The sequence below is a fragment of the Sabethes cyaneus genome, chromosome 2, assembly GCF_943734655.1.
Source record: "Sabethes cyaneus chromosome 2, idSabCyanKW18_F2, whole genome shotgun sequence".
Classification (NCBI taxonomy): Eukaryota; Metazoa; Arthropoda; class Insecta; order Diptera; family Culicidae; genus Sabethes; species Sabethes cyaneus.
Genome location: NC_071354.1, coordinates 155083142 through 155104242, shown reverse-complemented (window position 1 = coordinate 155104242; position 21101 = coordinate 155083142). Strand labels below are relative to the sequence as shown.

Here is a 21101-nt window from a genome sequence, read left to right as displayed (position 1 = left end):
AAGTGGGGAGAAACTGGCAGTACCGGAGATTTACAACACACCGGCCGATGTAGAGGTGAACTTCCGAGCCAATTCCGGACCTATACTTCCGGAAAAGCTTCTGTCGGCGCAAAAAGAGGATTTAACCCGAACCGACAGGGCGGCCGCCTTCTACAGTTACTACTACCCGAGGGTTTACTATTATCCGTCAAAGTTTATCTGGAATCCGTACTATTACTACTATTATTGGTGGCTGTAGCACAGAATAATGCCAGCAGTGCAGTATGCACTAATTGCAGTGATTTCAACGCTATCAGTAATGAACAAGTGGATTTCTTTAGTTGTGCCATTATTGTTAGACCAAAGGTGTGTTGATTCATGAAGAATTAGTAGCAAATTTCTTAGTAAATTCAGAGCGACAAGATAAATAATATAAGTAGAGTGACTCCACAATGGATTAAATAGAAAATTTTTGATGTGTTGTTGTAGTCGCAATTTAATGAATCTCTATTGATCTCCAGTGAAACAGGAAAAAGTTCAAAGTTGAACTATTCACCGTAATTGAACAAATTGAACAACAATCAATTGCACATGCATGTGATTCAAAATGTTGTTTGCACCTTTAATCAAATATTGCATCGCAAGGTTCCAACAGCATGTTCGGTACAATTTCAACTGTTTGAAACGCTTCATCAAACTTGTAGCCATTTATTGCTAAGCTTAGAATAAAGCTTGAATAGACCTATTTCACAATGAGTGGAATTTGTTGTTAAAATTTTATTATTATCAATTACAAATTTTTTATAACACCATCTTAATTGTCAGTCAAAAGCAAATTTTCAAACTTTAAATCTTGTGACTTAAATTGTTTTGAACAAACTCAAATTTATGTAGATATTCAAGCTACAATCATTTGAAAATACATAAAGCTATACCCGAAACATTGTGTTTAATTATATTTTGTCATAAAAATAAATTTTTGCGTGCAGAAGTTCTCCTGGATATCACCTTGAATGTCCACAACTAATGTTATGCTTCGGTAATAAAATTCTCGATAAAGATTACTGCTGGTCTCACAGTACCGATTCACGTTTCTAGATGCCAAAAATGTGTAGGTATTGTCTAGCGAAATTTTCACATGGAATGATGTCCGGGTTGACCCACGTTATTAATAGATATCGCCATTCAAAAAACTTAAACTCAAACTATAGTCTCCGCACAGTGGAAGCCTTTGTCGATGTGTAGGTAAAAGACCCTATTTTATACAAGCATCTGGATGATCACATCTATTCATTGATTTGATTAGAAAGTCTCCATTTAGATTTTTATGAATCGATACGTGATACACTGAAGGTTTGTAGAATGAAAATTATTCATCACACTGAAAATCACATATAACTTAAATGGCTAACGAAATTATGTAGGATTTCATAGACATAACGAAAACTACACCACTGAACCACTGTACGACAATTCCAGAGAAAGAATATCGCACTGTGTGTCCGTAGACTAGCTCATTAATAATTTATGAACTAATTTTGCCGACTTTCGACCAGGTGCTCACAGATGGTTGAGATGCCATCTGTTCAAAACTTTTAATAGAGATGACCAAACAAATATGTTGAAAATTACCAAAATATACAAAATATTTAAACCATTAGAATAAAATTTTGTAATGAATAATAATTTTTTTCCTGTAAAGTTGCGCTTGATAAATCAATAGAACTAAAATCTGAATTTTGCAAAACTTACTGAACAAACCTCTATTAAAACATCAATGAAACAAGTTTTTCCGGTTATGAACTCCTCCCTTGAACGAAACACGTGTTTCCGACTGATTCGGAAATGTTCTATACGGCAAAAAGCATAATTTCTTCGAACATTTCTGCTATGTCTGAGTTTCATATAAAAAGATTCAGGATTCTGCGGGCGCGTCTAGTTAAGTTGAATTTCTCGACCAGAAACGTGACGTTCAAAGTTTTTCACCATGATTAAGGTAGAGTGTGATCCAAGATAAAAATCATTAAAAAGTGAAATTAACAAAAAAAATTCCCTTTCAGTTAATGTGCTTGTTAGTTTTAGTCTCCGCAATCGCGTCAGAGCCCACTTTCGACTTGATACAGAAAAAACTGGATTTAATATCAGGATTATTCAAGAAACCCTCGGTTGGTGTATCGGTTAACGCTTTACCGCCGCCACCGCCACCACCAGCATTTTACAACGCAGCACCTCCAGCACCAATCTATGCACCACCCCCACAACAGGATGCAGGTAAATAGCGTGAAACTAAAAGCATAGCTTACGCACAACTAATTCCGTTTACCGTCTATCGCAGTGTATCTAGCTCCTCAGCCGGTGCAGAGTCAACTTCCGGCGCAGGAAATTATCTACCAAGCACCATCCTACCCACAAGAACCGCTGCAGGATCTGAGCTATCAGGCACCAGCACCAGCACCCTATCCAGCTCCTGCTCCCGCTCCTGCACCAGTCGCTCTAGCACCAGCTCCAGTGCCTTATGCTGAAGCACCTCCAGCGGCCCCTCAATCGCAGGGTTTCTTTATACCTCGCGGTATTGAAATTGTGAAGCGAATTCAGTTGCATTAATTTGCTTGCCGTACCAAAATACGCTTAAGTAATTTATTTTGTTTTAAACAATTGGTCTGATCGTTAAATAATAGAAAATATTTTTATGATGTAATATATAATAAAATATATTATATGAAAAAATATTTAATATAGTATAAATAGATAATACAAAATGATGATTGTATTCCAATATTTCATCTGAATTGCAGCAGGTTTCGTTCAAAAAATTTATATGATTGATGAAATCATATAAGGGTAAGTACTGAAGAATAGGAAATACCATGTTTACAGTGCATTTACAGTCAGGGTGAGTACTCTAGATAAAATGTAAATTATTCATCCTGATTGATAAGATAATACACTGACCCTATTTAACAAAAACAACCACAAAGTGTATCTAAAACAACATGGACGCGTGATTAGTCAGATTTTGAAAATTTTTCGATAATGTGATGCTTTAAAGAAGCTGAAACCGTTCGGAATAAACGAAAGATTCATCTTTCGTACCATCAAGTGATTCAAGAAAACCAGATGTTCTTTAAAAATATTCCACTAACCTGACTGTAAACACACTGTAAGGACACTGGAAGCCATCAAAAGAGTAACAGAGTTGGACGGAAACCAGATCAACCTGAACATAAGATGATCAACGAACAGTGAATTTCACAGTTAACCATGAAGCATATTTTGAAAGATAGAAGAAGAATAAGAATATTTTAGAAAGATAGTTGTGAAATTGTATTTTCGGACGAAAAAATGTTCCTACTACAGGAACACTACAACCAACAAAATGAACGGATACATGCAGCATATCTTTCTAATATTCCTCGGGACAAACTAGCCGTTCAAAGGTTTCCGAATGTGATGGGGTGATGGTATGGGGATGTTTCTCCAAAAATTTATGGATTCCATTGCTGCTCACTGTGCACGGTGTTAAAATTAACACTAAATATTACATAAAGAATGTTATGAAGAACCATTTGCTTCCCTTCGTCAAAAAACACTACAAGAATGCACCATACTGCTTCCAACAAGATTCTGCACTGTCTCACCAGGCGGAAGCTATTGCGGGATTGGTGTGAGGACTACAGGACTACAGGACTACTACACACTTCGAAAAAATCTTGTAATTTGCCGTCTTTTGACATGCACATAAAGGGAACATCGCAAATCATATAAAATTACGTGCTATTTCACTTAAAGGCTTGTTTATTACGTTTGGATTGATGTAAAAATATATCTTCAAAGCTTCAGTATCAGACAGAAGTTTAATAAACATATCTATACGTACTGAATAAACGTTTTATTGTACGTTGCATAACAGTCACACAAACGCATCTTTCACGCATATAATTGGCATTGTGCTGTTTAAATTCTCCAAATCTAGCTGAACAACCATTAAAATTTAGAGGTGTTTAGACATACTTTAAAAACAGTAACGGAACATGTGCTGAAAAAACTTGCCGGTTAAAGGTTTATTGAGCAAAAATTGTTACACGGATGTTGCGGACAACTTTTGACGAATCATAAACAATGAGTGCAAACGTATGAACCTCAAGCTGATTCACATCATACGCATGGCGAAAGTCGGTTTGTAACGGAGGGCCAGCCACGTCACAAAGATGCTGGATGAATGTACAGCTAAATCTATTCTTTTCAAGGACCTTTCCCGCATCAGGAGTTGAGGTGACCAACATGCTAGATGGTCCGACCAGATCGAAGCAAACTTGCGAATTTCAAGACGCTCAACGAATTGACGACAAGTAGCCCAGGACCGTGGATGGTAAATGGTTGAATAATGCGCTCCAGAACCACCATGAGGTTCCACAGCCTCTTATTCAGCAACTCCTATCTTGACCTCCTCGTGGTACCATCCGGGATACGTTCCTTAGTGGAAATCGGACAACCGGTGGAAATTAGGGTCGTATGCGGACAGAGAAGGGGGCACTCATGCGAAGACTGAAGTGTAAGATCTCCGCCTGCAGGACGGTTCTCTTGACTCCCAGGAACCAAAGCAGATGGTCCAAAGCCCCTAAAGGAGATGGTTGTAATAGCTGTTATCCATGGCTATTATGTAAAAACTTGAATGGATAAACCCCTAATCCAAGGTGTGATGCGAGCCGTGCCGAGGGATGAATGGTGGAGGGGGTTCTATAAATGCTCTCGCCGCAACGGAGCCTGCGGAGTACCAGGGCGCAATTCACAGCAATTTTCCCTTGCTGCATCAAGCCGGTCACTGATGCAGTGGACGATTTCTTACCGTGCAAGCTCTCTCTGCCGAAAAACAAAGAAACGAATGAGGTGGAGAGGAGAGTAGGGGAGGAGCAGGACTTGAACGATGCGCTAACAGGGGTTCAGTCCTGATCCTCGCCTATCCTCAACACGCCGACTCGTTGTGAGTCGACAAACGAAGATGTGGCTCCAAAACATTCTGCTCACGGGTCGAGATTCACTCTGCCTGATCTCTGACTGTGTGCTGGAGGGTGGGCTGAAACAAAGGGAGAGCCGAATAGTTATGGCCAGTAGGATGGCTGTACAATCGCTCAAACAATCTAAATAAATATATAACGTCGAGTATCCCCACCCCTAGGTTACTCAAAAGTTGCTGAGTCTCAAATCTCAATAAGAGAGATCTCAGCAAGCTTACCGGTCTTGCGACAGGATATTGTCCGAGTAAATATCATCTTCGGAAGCTCAGTTTCGTACAAGATGATATTTAACCTCGGAACACTTGCTCTGCAATCGTGGAGCACAAATAGTACGCAGACTGCAGTATCTCAAAAAGGGGAGATCTGGTTGGCGTCGCCGATCAGGGTACTAGGTTCATAAACCTAGTCATGCCTGATTGGCACTTGTCTCGCTCTAGCTACCAGCCTGTCACTTCCTCAATAAGTGATAGGTAAGCTTGAAGCGTATAGTAAAACAATAAAACGGACCGTACCACAATAGTTCAAAATAATGCACGCAGTGGTAAGAGTACCCAACAGAGAAGAATAAGCCCAGGATCGTGTCCAATAAAGACAAATTCATGATACAGTGCGAGCTACCCCGGCTGTAAGTTGTTAGAGATGAGGAAGAGGACCATAGACTAGATTTATACAAAATTATTTAGAATTAAAACCAAAATGAGAACAATTCATCTCAAATTTATGCGAAGAAATGTCTTTAATAAAACGTTGCGCATTCATTGGGTAATTTGGTGAACTAAGGTTACACAAAATGGGGGTAGGTATAATTATTTCAAAACAAAAATGCAACCATAAATTAGGGTTAATTAACCATTAGTGGTCCATTGAGTAATTTTCTTCCATGAATTATTTTGGACTGGTACCGCTAGACAACCGATAGCACTTACAATACGAGGAACTTTCGATTAAGCCTAAAAAATATCAATTTATGTACCAAATTCATATATTTTTTAAAACAAATTCGAATGTCCATTTTCGTTTCATGGACCATTGCAGATTACAATAGGATAACGACCGGGTCCATTTTAGGAATTCTAGTGTATTTTGCATGGAGAGGGTCCACTAATGGCGACATATTTTGCGTTATTTATCGTATAATGGACCCTCTCTTGTTGAATATGTCGATTTTAAGGCTTTAATAATTGAATGCATCTAAATCTTTATAAACTGGAATGTGTGGCATGTTTAGTACTCTCTGTTTCATGTCATATTTTCTCGAAAATAAGAAGTACAAGCTAATAAACGCCGAATCTGTACTCGATTATATGTCCATTATATGTAAAGGATCCACTATAGGATAACTTATCCTAATCCACAATTTGGCAATTAAATCGGGGCAAAATGAGCATAATATAATAACAAAATGGACAAGAGATTGGCGCAAAATTGATACAAAATAAACATCTGATTCAAGCCAAATAAATTTTACCTTTATTTAGCTTTAAGTACATTAAAGGAAATTCAACTAACTAGGCCTAAATTTGAGTGATTCAACGCACGAGTCTAGTCAGCAGTTTGTTGCAAAAGTCCAGTGGCCCACTTTCTATCATGGTCTGAGTACGCCATTTATCTTGACAGCAACCCCGGCTGTCGAACTGCCCTACATGATGGGGAAGGCCCGAGCAACCTAAAGTTCGAATTTGCTTTTGGTACAAACTGACATGTTTACACTCTGGTTCAAATAAAACTTCGGTGGAACTTTCTCGTCGAATGAAAAAATATAGTGCGATTAACCAGAGCTTAATTCTTAAAACAAAAGTATTATTAACATATTATGTGCCGAATGACATTATAATTCAGCACAAAAGTTTCACAGAGCTTAAAGCATCAACATTATTAACAACTTGCAAGCTGAATTTAAAAGCATGGTTAGTCACTTTAAAAGCCCGTCGAGTATACTTAAAAGCTTTCCTTGAATTTGAACTTTCGGTGGGTTGGGTTGGTTTCTAACTTCTATTTGATCACGTCTTCGGGTGGTATTCTTATTTTGTTGGAGATATAAGGTAAGTTAACCTATAGTAAACCATTTACATATAATCTGGAGACAAATCTGGTGTTTATCAGCTTGTTTAGTAAGTTGACCCAAGGTGGACCCTTTGCCTATAACGGACCTCGGGTACAATTTCAGCGTTTATTAGCTTATACTTCTTATTTTTGAGAATACCTATATGACATAAAACAGCAAAGCAAACTAAACATAACTCACATTTTAGTTCATAAAATTTCAGCTGGTTTTGATGCGTTAAAATAAACATTTTCTACAAGTGAGGGTCCATTATACGGATAACAATGCAACTGTGGCCATTAGTGGACCCTCTCCATGAAAAATATACTAGAATTCCTAAAATGAACCCGATCATCATCCTATTGTAAACCATAAGGGTCCATACAAGATAAACGGACATTTCAATATGTTTTGAAAAATATGTAACATATAGAGATTTGCAACATAAAATGATATTTTTTTGGTTGATTTGAATGTTACTAGTATTCTAAGTGCCATCGGTTAGGTGTTTAGCGTTATCAGTTCAAAATATTTCAGAGAAAAAGACAGCTCCAGCACTAAAGTGTCCACTAATTGGTCAATTTACCCTACTTGTTATGTTTGAGGATATATGAGACGAAATAGAAAGTACTAAACATAACACACATTTAAGTTCATAAAATTTTAACTGCATATGATTATTTATGCTTTGAAATCGACATTTCACTTATTGGGGGTCCATGATACGGAAACAAAAAATGACGCCATCAGTGGACCCACTCCATGAAAAATACATTAGAATTCCTATAATGAACCCGGTCAGCATCCTACTGTGAACCATAAGGGTCCATAAAAGGAAAACAGTCATTCCAATCTGTTTTAAAAAATATGTAAAATATAAAGATTGGCAACATGTAAATGACATTGCAAGTGAAGACGACAACTCAAGCAATAAACGGTCTACTAATTTACCCTATAGGGGAATTGTGTATAACGTGCCCCCCCTGGCCAATGTGCCCTCCCTTCGTTTTTCCCTAAACAAGCAAAATTAAAATGCAAAACCACACAGAAACCATAGTATTTGATGGAACTAGCCCACTATGCAAGTATGACAGTTGTCACATGCTATAAAAACAAAACAAAAATAAATTTGTTTTTGAGCACCTTCCGATGTAACTTTTGGCGTCGTTTCCATAAGCTATTTTCTTGTCAAAATCTGTAGATAACCCGTTGTTGCAATTCTATTGCGTGAAGTGAACTTCAAAAAGACATCTCTGTCACAAATTACGATATGAAACGCTTGATTTGCTTTGGCATTTAATATTTTTGCAAATAAGTAAAAGCAGGCCAATTTGCCCCACTTGAGGTGGTACAATTTGCCCCCTTGCAAATGTGGTTATAAACATACGTAAACAGATCTATGTTGAAGTCAATTGCCATTATTTAATTCAATTAGTATTGTAGAGCAACCGTGGTGGGAATAATGTATTACCAACGTCCAAATCGTCCAACGTCCAAAACAGGCAAAACTCAGTCTTCCGGAGGAAAAAGCGCCTACAGGAAAATCGGGATCGCGAGGCGATGGAAGAACTGTACCGTGCTAACGATAAACGGAGGTTCTACGAGAAGTTAAACCGCTCGCGCAAAGGCCATGTGCCGCAGGCCGATATGTGTCGAGACTCAGACGGTAATCTTCTCACGAACGAACGTGAGGTGATCGAGAGGTGGAAGCAGTATTATGACGAGCACCTTAACAGCGATGTAGCTGAACATGGAGGTGACGATATGGCAATAGATCTTGGAGCACGTGCAGAAGACGACAGAATACCAGCCCCTGACCTCCAGGAGGTAGCAGAAGAGATCGGTCGGCTGAAGAACAATAAAGCGGCTGGGGCTGATCAGCTACCCGGCGAGCTGCTGAAATACGGTGGTGACGCACTGGCTAGAGCGCTGCACTGGGTCATTGTCAAGATTTGGGAGGATGAGCTACTACCGGAGGAGTGGACGGAAGGCATCGTGTGTCCGATCTACAAAAAGGGCGACAAGTTGGATTGTTGCAATTACCGCGCAATCACACTGTTGAACGCCGCCTACAAGGTACTCTCCCAACTTTTATGTCGTCGACTATCACCATTTGCAAAGGAGTTCGTGGGGCAATATCAAGCGGGATTCATGGGTGCCCGTGCCACCACGGACCAGATTTTCGCGCTTCGGCAAGTGTTGCAGAAATGTCGCGAATACAACGTGCCCACGCATCATTTATTCATCGACTTCAAATCGGCGTACGACACGATCGATCGAGATCAGCTATGGCAGATTATGCACTACTACGGATTTCCGGATAAACTAACGCGATTGGTCAAGGCGACGATGGATCGAGTAATGTGTGTTGTTCGAGTATCAGGGGCAGTCTCGAGTCCCTTTGGATCTCGAAGAGGGTTACGGCAAGGTGATGGGCTTTCATGTTTGCTGTTTAACATCGCTTTGGAGGGTGTGATAAGAAGAGCGGGTATAGACACGAGTGGCACGATATTCACGAAGTCCGTCCAGCTTCTTGGTTTCGCTGACGACGTTGACATCATTACACGTACCTTTGAGAGGATGGCGGAAACGTACATCGGACTGAAAGCTGAAGCCAAACGGATAGGACTTGTCATTAATGTATCGAAAACAAAATACATGAAAGGAAGAGGTTCTAAAGAAGTGAATGCTGACCTCCCTCCCCGAATTCATTTAGACGGTGATGAAATCGAGGTGGTAGAAGAGTTCGTGTATCTGGGCTCACTGGTTACCGCAGACAACGACACCAGCAGAGAAATACAAAGACGCATTATGGCAGGAAATCGTGCCTACTTTGGACTCCGTAGGACGCTGCGATCGAACAAAATTCGCCACCGCACGAAGTTAACAATCTACAAGACGCTGATTAGACCGGTAGTCCTTTACGGCCATGAGACATGGACTATGCTCGTGGAGGACCAACGCGCCCTTAGTGTTTTCGAACGGAAGGTGTTGCGCACCATCTACGGCGGAGTGCAGATGGAAGACGGAACGTGGAGGAGGCGAATGAACCATGAATTGCATCAGCTGCTTAGGGAACCACCCATCGCTGCCACTGCAAAAATCGGTCGCCTGCGATGGGCTGGGCATGTCGTGAGGATGTCGGACGACTGCCCGGTTAAAAAAGTTCTCAATAACGATCCGACTGGAACGAGACGGCGGGGCGCGCAGCGAGCAAGATGGATCGATCAAGTGGAAGGCGACCTGCGGACCCTACGTAGACTACGTGGCTGGCGAATTGCGGCCATGGACCGAGTAGAATGGAGACGACTTCTTCGTACAGCAGAGGAAACCACGGCCTGGAGCTGATTAAAGGAAGGAAGGAACGTCCAAATTCTAGGTAATTCAACTACCCAGTACAAAACGCCACAGCTGCAGTATAATGTGCCCCATGCAAAAAAGAAAAAGTGCACCAGAAGGCCGAAACTAGGTTTATTTTATATAAAAATACGATATTTTGAAAACAACGGAAATAGTTTTCTTTTCTACAAAATAGAGTTGGTCTGTCACTGGTAGAAGTACTTAAATTACCGCATTGGGCATATTATACTGCAGATGGGGCATTTTACCCCGCGCAAACGAGAAAAACAACATTTAGGTGCTTTTATTAAATAATTCCTAGCATATTTATTCCACAATACTAAATGAAATAAACAATTCCAATTGGTTTTCAGCACGAATACCAACATATACACGTAGTTGTAACGTTAATTTGGGGAAGTATAACGGATATATATCCATTTATTCTTAGGGGGGGCACATTATACACATTTCCCCTACGGAATTCTGCTACGAAGTTCGCGAACCAAAACAAACAATTTGCTTTAGGACATGAGAAAACAAGAGAAACGTTGAAAATACTGACATTACCTTTAATTTCAACCTGATAAAAAGCTATTGCCGTGCATCAAAGTTGCCGGCGGAGACAGGAATAAACATTCACATGTTCCCAAAGACAGCATGTAAGCGCCTGCCGTTATGCACGCTTCGTGAATGTCTCACGTAATAACGTACCTAATACGTTAGGCGTAAGTTCGCTAATCAGATACTGATATTTTTACGATTCAACTGAAAACGTATTTTTTCGACCAAATACATAAGGTAAAGAAACCTATTATAAGCAGTCTAAGCGAACCACTGCACTGGTTGTTTTACCTTACTATGAGCGATGGGTTGACTAGGTGAGGAATGTCAGCATACCAATCTTCTTGTAAACTTTAGTTTTTCAAGCTGTTACCACTGAACGTCACTATTATTGAACTAAACTTCTGATTTCTCACGTTAAAAATTGAGGCACTGGAACTTATTTTATTTACCCCAATGCATTCACAACGGTGCTTCCTTAAACTGTTCTGAATTTTACTGATGTATTGCAAATTTGTTTCAAATTATCATTGTTATAAGCTTGTGACCATGACATTAAATGACGCAAGCGATCACATGTCTACTACAATATGATATGTGAAAATTGAGTGCTTGACACTTAGTAATGTTGTAGTCAGTGCCCAAAGTTGTGAGGTGGTGTTTCTCTTCAGCAGTTGAAAAAATGCAAGTTTTTTGACAAAATTTTTAATTCGTCATATTTTTTGTCGAAAACACAATAAATTATGTTTGGCTTTATTACATATATGGTTAAGTGATTCTTGATGGTGTTTTAATAGACTTTAATCAAAATACTACATTTTAAGCTCATTTATTTTCAACTGATTGAAATAAGCGACCTCTGATTAATCCATTCCCAGAACGGAGATTAACCCAGAATATTTACGAAAAAATATCAGTCCTGAATAAACATGTTTTCCTGTATGTTCCGAAAACGTTATATGACGATTCGTTTTCGTAAGAAATCCGAGACCAAAGCCAACATCTTTTAATTTTAAATTATTAGTAAGTTCATATTCAAAAGTGATTAATAATTTTGTGTGATCTAAGATTGTGGATAAGATGATGGCTACTTAAAGACAAAATCTATACATCCAATGCTCATAAAAGGAAACAATTTCATACTTATTGTAGGATACATGAATATTATGTTTTGATATCATCATACAATTGAATATCTTCTATTAGGGTAATTGATCTTGAATGGACCTATTTAGCGCTTTTTAACACCACCACTCGCACTCCTGCTCAATTTACTCGTCATTTATAAATAATATGTGGTGATGTTACTATTTGTTGGAAAGTACCACCTTTTTTCTACATTATCAGTACTTTAAACATGTATAATTGATGAAACTTTTATTAAATATATCGTTTTTTGCCAAAGCCTTTTTTTGATCTTGAATGGACCCAACATGATCTTGAATTGGACCTATTTTTGATTTTGAAATGGACCTAAATTTGGATCATAGTTTCTTCCATGTAAATGAACAAAATAATAACAAAGAATTTTTTTTAATAGTACAACTATACTACTGTTATTTATTAATAGGACACAAGGTTGAACAGCTTTTACCTTTCTTATACTCTGTTAGAAAGGTATGAAAGTCGGTTGAAAAATTTGAAATCGGCCACAGTCACCGAGGGTCTTGTTTTTATGTCAGCCCAACAATTGAACAATGTTTCAGTGACTTGATATGCGTTGTGTATGTATCTGTGTGTGACATTTGTATATTGGGAATTTATTATTACCTGTTGTTCAGATATGGTTGAAACGATTTCCACGTCATAAAAAAATTATGTCGCCTATTAGTTTCAAAAATTTAAACCATTCATTAAAAATATGTAATATAACTTGTATTAAACGTAGTTTATCAAGTACAGTGGGGTTCGAGTTTTTATTTAGTGACTACATATTTCGAAAGGTCAGACTTCTACTGACGTAGGACTACGTCTTACTGCAAAGCATCTAAAGGTTTGCGACAGCCCCTGTCGAACATTTTGAATATAAAACCGTTGCAATCGTGAAAAATTCGTTAATTAGTGGTAATTATTCAATTTTTGACACATTTATATGCAATTTTTTCAGTTGAAAATTGGTCTAGATTTTGCCACGGTTTCGATTTTGGCAACATAGGCGACACGCATTTGTTGTCAAATTCGAAATCATACTGTAAATGGTGCTTGAAAAAATTAGACTTGGTAATTCTACTAGGTTTAAAGGTAAGCTTAGATACTAGGTTTTAATTTTAAATGATAGTCGATGAAGAACTGTACCAGATAGAAAATAGAAAGTTTCAAAAATGAATATTTTAGATCTCAGGGTCACTCAATTTCGGTGGACAAGGTGGTATTAATTTTGTCACAAGTCAGAGGTGCTTAAAGAAAACTTTACATCCCCCAAGAAAAAAATCAGAGGGGTTGTGTATAAGATACGACCACGGATGACGTAGTACAACGTTAGTCCGGTTGCTTGATTTTGAATATTTTACTAAACTGATTTTTAATCTATCTGTCAATCGACCAAAAGGTGATGTGAAGTCAACCTGCTTACTTATCGGCGGAATATAAGGCCTTTGCAAAATATTTTTTAAGTTTTTGTCAACCCCCCCCCCCCCCTTTGGAAATTGGCTTGAAAAATCGGGGCTAAAAAAAATTTGGAGGATGTGAGTATAAAATCAATTTTCCGTGGGCTACAGCCTGAAAAACTCGAAAAATGAGTGTACTTAACACTTCTAGCACGAAACAGAAATGGAAATTCGAATTCGGAGTTTCCGAAAATCGTCCAAAAAAAATTCTCTCGTTTTTGTCTTCTTTTCGTACATTTTTGCATGGAAAATAATAACGTATATATTAAAAGCAAGAACAGATTTAGTTTTCACGCTTAAACTTTAAATAAAAATGCTTCAAACCCATGTTTTTTGCTCGATTAAAAAATTTACTTTGTCCCCCCCCCTTTAGTGGCCCAACACCGGAAGGACAAAAACTTTATAAAATATTTGTAATGGCCTAATTTTACTTTATTCTGAGCCTCATAATTATTTTAACTAAACTAGAAAATTATCAAATACAATATTATTTTTTTAGGCATATCCAGTTCGAAAATGGTCCAGATATTGATCCAAATTTTATATTTTTTGCACCATATCATTATCCAGGCCTTTACCTAATTTCTAAATCCTCCATTGACGCACAGATGATTTTTTTGCCAAACCGGGTAATTTTGTAGGGCGGTTGGGCATCACAAAGTTTCACGAGGGTGAGGAAGTTGGCGTTCTTAACCATCAGAAGTGGCTGCTTCTTTTTACTCAGACGAATCTGATTTTGTGACTACAGGATCCGGTTGAATTTTATTGGCCTTAGGGTTTTCGGTCAGCGCGCTAAAGGTGTTTTGAAGCTTTGGTATATGCTTGATTAACGTGTTTAAACTATTTCTCATCTGAGTTTTGTCAAAACTTAAACTTACAGCAAAACTTTTTGCTGTATTTATATGGAAAATACAGGACGTTATTTGTCCATGAAAAAAATTTTGATTCGAACCATTTTTACGATGTTGCCTGTAGATAGTTAAGAGTATTAGATATTAGAGTTTCCTATACAATAAAGCTATATATAAATCTTCAGAATTGTATTCTCAAATAACTTGTTTCATTCTTCTGTGCATTACTTTTAATGATACAAGAATTGTCCCGTTTAGCATAATTTGGGAATTTTTTTACATAGGGCGAACAAATTGAAAAAATTTTGCTCTACTTATATAGATTACTTATATAGATTATATAGATTACACTTTTGCTTCGTGCTAAAACAAATACGTAAAATCCAATCGAAAAATTTAAGTGTAACTGGTTTTGTGCTAAATGCAAATGAAGCAAAAATAGCTCTTTTTAAAGGGGCATAATACCTTTTACACCATATTTTTTGCCTAATTTCAAATAATTTTTTCTCGATAACGCGAAAGGCAAATTGAATCGGGTTTTTGGCATTCGAAACATTGCATTTTATACTAATATTTGCAATTTTGTTTTCATAAGGGAACCTCTTCCCCTTGCCCCTACGGCTTCTTGAAGATAGTCGTTCAAAAAAACCATGAAGTGCGGTACCATGGATTAGCGCTGGGGGGCTTATCCGAATTGAAAAATTCCAAAACGACATGAAAGAACATTAAATTATCTCGTGTTTGATCCATCCTTTTTTAGAATTCGAACACATAACAAAATGGCGGACATTGAAACATAAAAGTATGGTTTTTAAGCGAAAAAATTGACTTTAAACATTTCTAAAAAATTCAAAAATTACAATATCAAGAAAAGGATGGGTCAAACACTAGATAATTTTGTTGACTTTCAAACAAAAAAAGAATCATAAGAATTGCTTGAGCCGTTCTTGAGATATTTATGGTACCGACTTTCAAAACCTGATTTCGAGAAAAACGACGTTGAAATTTTTACTCGTTGTTTAATCGCTCCAGACATGCGCGGTACAAATGTAACTTTGTCAATATTTGGAATTCATGCAAACGACTTCAAACACATATGGTTAAAATGTTAATCTTTCGAAATAATCAATAAAAAAAAATTAGGTTTTAAAAAATTGAAAAGGTACTATGCCCCCTTAACAGAATGCAGTTAGTATCCCTCTTATCTTTTGATCCATCTTATCTTTTAATCAATGATGGTTAAAATTTTTGTACAATACTGAGAATAAATTAAGTTTATATTGTTTTAAGCATAAAATGACATATGTTAGCTAACTAATTAGGAAGACTTTTTAGTTTCAAAACTAGAGGCTACAATGTACAAACACTATGAAGCAACTACGAAAAAGGATGAGTGATAGTTAGTTTTATCAATATAATTAAGTTTTTATTTAGGCTATAAATCAAGCCTACTTTCAATATCCCGTGCTTATAGATTAATTATAAACGGAGATACTATAGTGACAACAAGCAGTTTTATGGAATATACAACGACGTGTTCGTTAGTGGTAGGCAATAATAGCTACCGCCAGTGATGTCTCGGAGCGCAAAACTAGGTCCATTCTAAAATCAATACTAGGTCCATTCAAGATCAAAAAAGGGGGTTAACATTTTTAAGGAATTTGAAGATTTTACTGGTTTTACTGAACTTTTAAATACCTAAATTGAAATTACACATATTTTAGCATCATTTTAAGAGTATTGTTTTATTTCAAACCAGAAGGGTTCCGGGTAGTAACAGTTTGAATTCTATGGTGACTGCCAAACCGCTGAAAAACAGCTACTTTTAAATAAGCGGCAATAAAGTGGTTTTGGCTATAATTTTAATTTAATTTTGGTATATTTACGTTCAGAAATGATTAAAGATAAACATAAAAGCTAAATACAGTACAAAGACTTGATAATTATATCCTAAAATTCTTATTTAAAAATAGGTCCATTCAAGATCAGAATTCGACTAGGTCCATTTCAAAATCATTTACCCTATATAGCGACATTAAACCCCTGTGTCAAATATTGTTACCAGCTTTGTAATGCAGCAATATGACTTACCTGTAAAATATATTTAAGATTTTGTTCAAATATTTCTTTGAAAAATATTCTTTCGAAAATCAACTTTGCATGCGCCAAGCATACGGAGATTGAATTTCCTAAAAAGTGTATTTGCTAACAGCTTTTTCATTTAGTAACAATAAAATTTGTACTTACCTTATAAAAATAGTTGAACAATAAATTATGCAATGGTTTTGAATTATTATTAGAACGTAGCACATGAAAACGTTACATTTTCTCTATTTTATATGAATCCTCTTACTGTTTGGCATATTTGTGGCATGATTGCACACAATCATGAATAACATTAAGATTCTGAAAAGAAAAACAAACCAATAAGAAATTTGTTTTGGTTTAAATAATTGTTAAATAGTTAAATAATAATTATAAAATTTACAGGAGAAGCAGTTTTCATAAAGTTCATAAAATCTTCATTTTAACATTTTGTATACCAAATTATATTGATGTATGCTTAATAACGGTAACAATACAAACATAACTAAACGACGATCACAGACAAACCTTTTGATGTTCGAAATATTAACCATGTTAATCTTCACGTCGCATTCTCAGGTATCACTATCGGTGGCAAAGTCGAACAATACCTTGCTGGGAAAATTGTACTTGAATTGAAATTTTAAATTTTCTATTCTAGTAGCATTGATTCACATGATTATGAGTGATATTATTAAGATGCAAATATTTATATTCAACTCACCGGATAGTGTTGGTAGCTCGCTTTGTAGGTACATCTACCTCCACTTTATCCGAGGTGCAAAGTTCGAAAGCAGACAAGTTTTCAAATGATCACATGATAGCTCCCGGTGATTGATGAAACCATTAAAGCCACAAAAAAAAATTATGAAATACAGAAGTTCTATATTGTAATAATAAAAACAGTCATTCCTTGGACCCGCAGTTTTGTGTTTCTTTAAATTTCAATTTGAAGGTCAAAATCAACACGTGCCAAGCCCCCAACTGTTCTAATTTACAGACTATTCCAGGAAATAGGTTAAAAATATCGTAGGAGTGTCTTTTGTCGGCGGCACGGCGTTTCAAGTTGACTGATCCCTCCTAGCCACCGCGCAGCTTAAACTATCAGATGGCACCAACCGTGGTTCAACAATCTCTGCTAGAACAAGAACAACAATTGGATTATACTTGCTTGAAATAGGTATCTTCCTGCCGCATCTCGACGTCATTCTTGTACCTTTGACCGCATGACTGCAGGTAAGTGGAATTCTTTTGTGGCGCAAACCAATGTGGCTCAATTTCCCAGCGTATATAAGCAATTGCACGCCGAATGGCCATCATTCAAGTTCAAGCTGTTGAAGATCGCCGCACGCATTGACTGGGATTTAAGGATAAAAGACTACTAATCGTAAACATGCTGAAGGTACGGCACAATTAAAATCGAATAAGGTGTTTAAATAATATAATTTTATATGCTTTTTGACAGGTATTGGTGCTGATTTGCGTAGTAATCGCACTGGCCAATGCGATCCCAGTTCAGGAGTCAGGCGGACCTTCGGAAGAAGAATTTCAGTCCGGTGACCAAGTCGCCGCTCTGGATGCGAATGATGCCGGAAAGAAGGATTTAGAACGATCTGAAACCTTTGGATTTGGCTATAGATATCGTTATCCTCGTTACTACCGTTATCGAAGTTATCATTATCCCAGCTATTATTCGTACTATCCGCGTTATTACAGACAGTACCCACGGTATTACTACTGGTAAAACGGATGAAGATTGATGTTTGTAAAAATTTTGAAACAAGAGACTTAATAAACTTTAAATGTTTAAACAATTTTGAAACATATAGCTTTTTAACCATTATGGCAGCGAACAAGCAAATCTATTCCATTATAGACATGTATAAACATATTTGCATGTGTATTCCACAGTACCTGTGGAAAGCCTGGACTATTCTTTGCCAAACTTGGCATACGTATTCCTTGCTATAAGGAAATCAGCGTACTGCAAAGGTGACGATATCTATTTTACAATTTTTCAGTATAAGTAAAAATCGTAAATTTTAGGCACTATTTAAACAAAGGCCAATTTTGGGGTTTTCTTCTGTGTAACTTATTCATTTCAGTGCATGCTAACTATTGCTGTTTCTATATTTATTTTACTAATTACATGGAATCCAAACGTTGACGTCACTTTTGTGTATTAGTTGACATTGGGTATTTCAATTTTCCCAAAAAAGTGAATTTTTTACCTCATCTGATAGCTTGTCATTTTCTGAGAATTACAGTGCTTTTTTTTTATTTCAATTAAGTCTATATTTGATGATAAATTTAATAAAAACTAATGATTCACTGTTTGACAGATTTTTACAGTTTGATATGATCAGCCCTCTCTTCTATCTTTCTGATAAATATCTTCATTTTAACCGAGCATTTGACAGCTCTGCTTATTGGTTCCCTCATTTATTTCCAGAAAGGAAACTGAATTTTGGCAACACGATAGTTCATACATTTCGGACTGCCGAAAAGATTCCGATTACCCTATCACTTTTCAATTTTATTTTAAAATCGAAAGACTTTTGGACTGTAGTGCACAGGTTGATCAGGAGGAGGAATTTAAATCGGTGATTGGACGGTTCAGTGCGCACCCGAAAACGAACGAAAACGGCCTAAGACTTCGCCGCCTCCAAGAACATGACCATACGTAGTGCCTTCTTTCAGCATAACCTCTACCACCGACCACCTGGTTCACCCAACCAGACGGAACCACAAATCGATCACGTTCTGATAGATGATCGGGACTTTTAAGACATTATTGACGTCAGAACGTATCCGATCGCTAACATTGTTTTGGATCACTACCTAGTGATAGTAAGGATACGTCAAAAACAATCTGTTGTGAACAACATACGATACCGATGCCCGCCACGGTATAATCTAGCGCGACTGACGCAGCCGGGTGTCGCCGAAAGCCACGCGTTATCTCTCGAAACCGCGCTGCCGGAAGAGGGTGAGCTGGATGAAGCGTCTCTTGAGGACTGTTGGAATGCTGTGAAAACAGCCATTAACAGCGTAGGGGAAACGTCCTAGGCCATGTGGCACCGAATTGACGTAACGAATGGTTTGACGAGGATATTGGATGGGAAAAACGCACCGCGGGTATAAACGCTGCGTAGAGCCACCCATCAGAATGTGGAGCGATACAAACAGAAGACAACATACCCGACTCTTCAAGGAGAAGAAGTGCCGATCAACTCAACGAATCTTGCGAAGGCTTTGTGCCGAGAACCGAAATGTGCAGAGTAAAAGATGGAGGTATCAAAATGGGCCAGGACAAGTTGGTCGGCTGTCTGCATCAACTGATTGCTAAGATTTGGGATACGGAATGAGGCACTGGAGGAGTGGAAAGAAGGGGTCCTACCTACACTACACTACAAGAAAGGCGATAAGCTGAATTGTGTGAACTGCCGAGCGATCACTATCCTAAATGCCGAATACAAAGTGCTGTCCCAAATCGCAAATAGCCAATAAATTTGAGGGAAGTTATCAGACACGCTTTATGGAGGGTCAGTCTGCAATGGACCAAATCTTCACCTTGCGGCAGATCCTTCAGAAATGCCGCGAATTCTGAGTCTCCACGCATCACCTGTTCATTGATTTCAAAGTCGCATATGATAGTGTAAACCGACAAGAGCTATGGGAAAATTTAAACGAAAACGGCTTTCCGAGTAAGCTTACTAGACTTATCATGGCTACGATGAATGGGATCCAGTGTTTCGGGTGAATTTCGGGTGGATTTTCGGACCTATTCGAATCTCGCAGAGGACTTCGACAAAGAGATGGTCTTTCCTTCTTGCTATTCAACATTGCGTTGAAGGCGAGAGGCGATCGAAATGCGGGGCACGATTTTCAATAAATCCAGTCAATTTATCTGGCGGTGAAACATCAGTAAACCAGATTTAAACGCGAAGCAGAGAAAATTGGGTTGAAGATAAGACGTCTAAAACGAAGTATATGCTGGCGGGCGGGACCGAGCGCGACAGGGCCCGTTTGGGAAGTACCGTGGTAATCAACGAGGATGAGTTTGAGGTTCAATATCAATCAATGGGTATTTACGTTTTCCAAACACGCCTTCGGATGATGTTTTCCAAATCATTACTCAAAAAGATCGTAGCATGCATTGGACCGTTTTGAACCTTGGCCTTGATAAAGATATTTGAAAATACTATTGTTGCCCTGGTGAAAATGTGCATTTGGAAACAATTTGACTAAATCAAGAACAAAACTACTACTAATGATAATAATGACACGGTGTGACAAAATTTTTTTTTAATATACTTTGCAAGTGACCTAGTGTACGTTGTTAGTCACACCTAGTACATCATAAAAACACATATGACATCATCCTCACACCCCCAAAATTTCAAGTTATTGCAAAAAAAACGTTTTTTGGCTAGGTGTACAGATACTATCATGAATAACTCAATAATTTTCCAAGCAATTTTAAGTTTTTTATACATTTTTGGAATGCTTAAAGGATAAGCTATACAAGATGCTCAGTTGTAAGTTTAGGCGGGAGATAGATGGGAAGCAAACAAATCTGCAACTCTTAAAAATGGTCTCAAATTTGCAAATGTTG

General features: G+C 37.7%; 1 protein-coding gene across 1 annotated transcript in view; it reads left to right on the top strand.

Annotated features, from left to right (window-relative positions):
• Positions 1-1966: 1966 nt before the first annotated feature.
• The window catches only part of LOC128736219 (cyclin-dependent kinase inhibitor 1C-like), a 41730-nt gene continuing 22595 nt past the window's right edge, over positions 1967-21101 (top strand). Inside the window, exons 1-3 of the mRNA XM_053830698.1 lie at positions 1967-1975; positions 2040-2250; positions 2315-2559. Of these exons, the coding sequence (XP_053686673.1) occupies positions 1967-1975; positions 2040-2250; positions 2315-2559 (465 nt within the window). The remainder of the gene's footprint in view (positions 1976-2039; positions 2251-2314; positions 2560-21101) is intronic.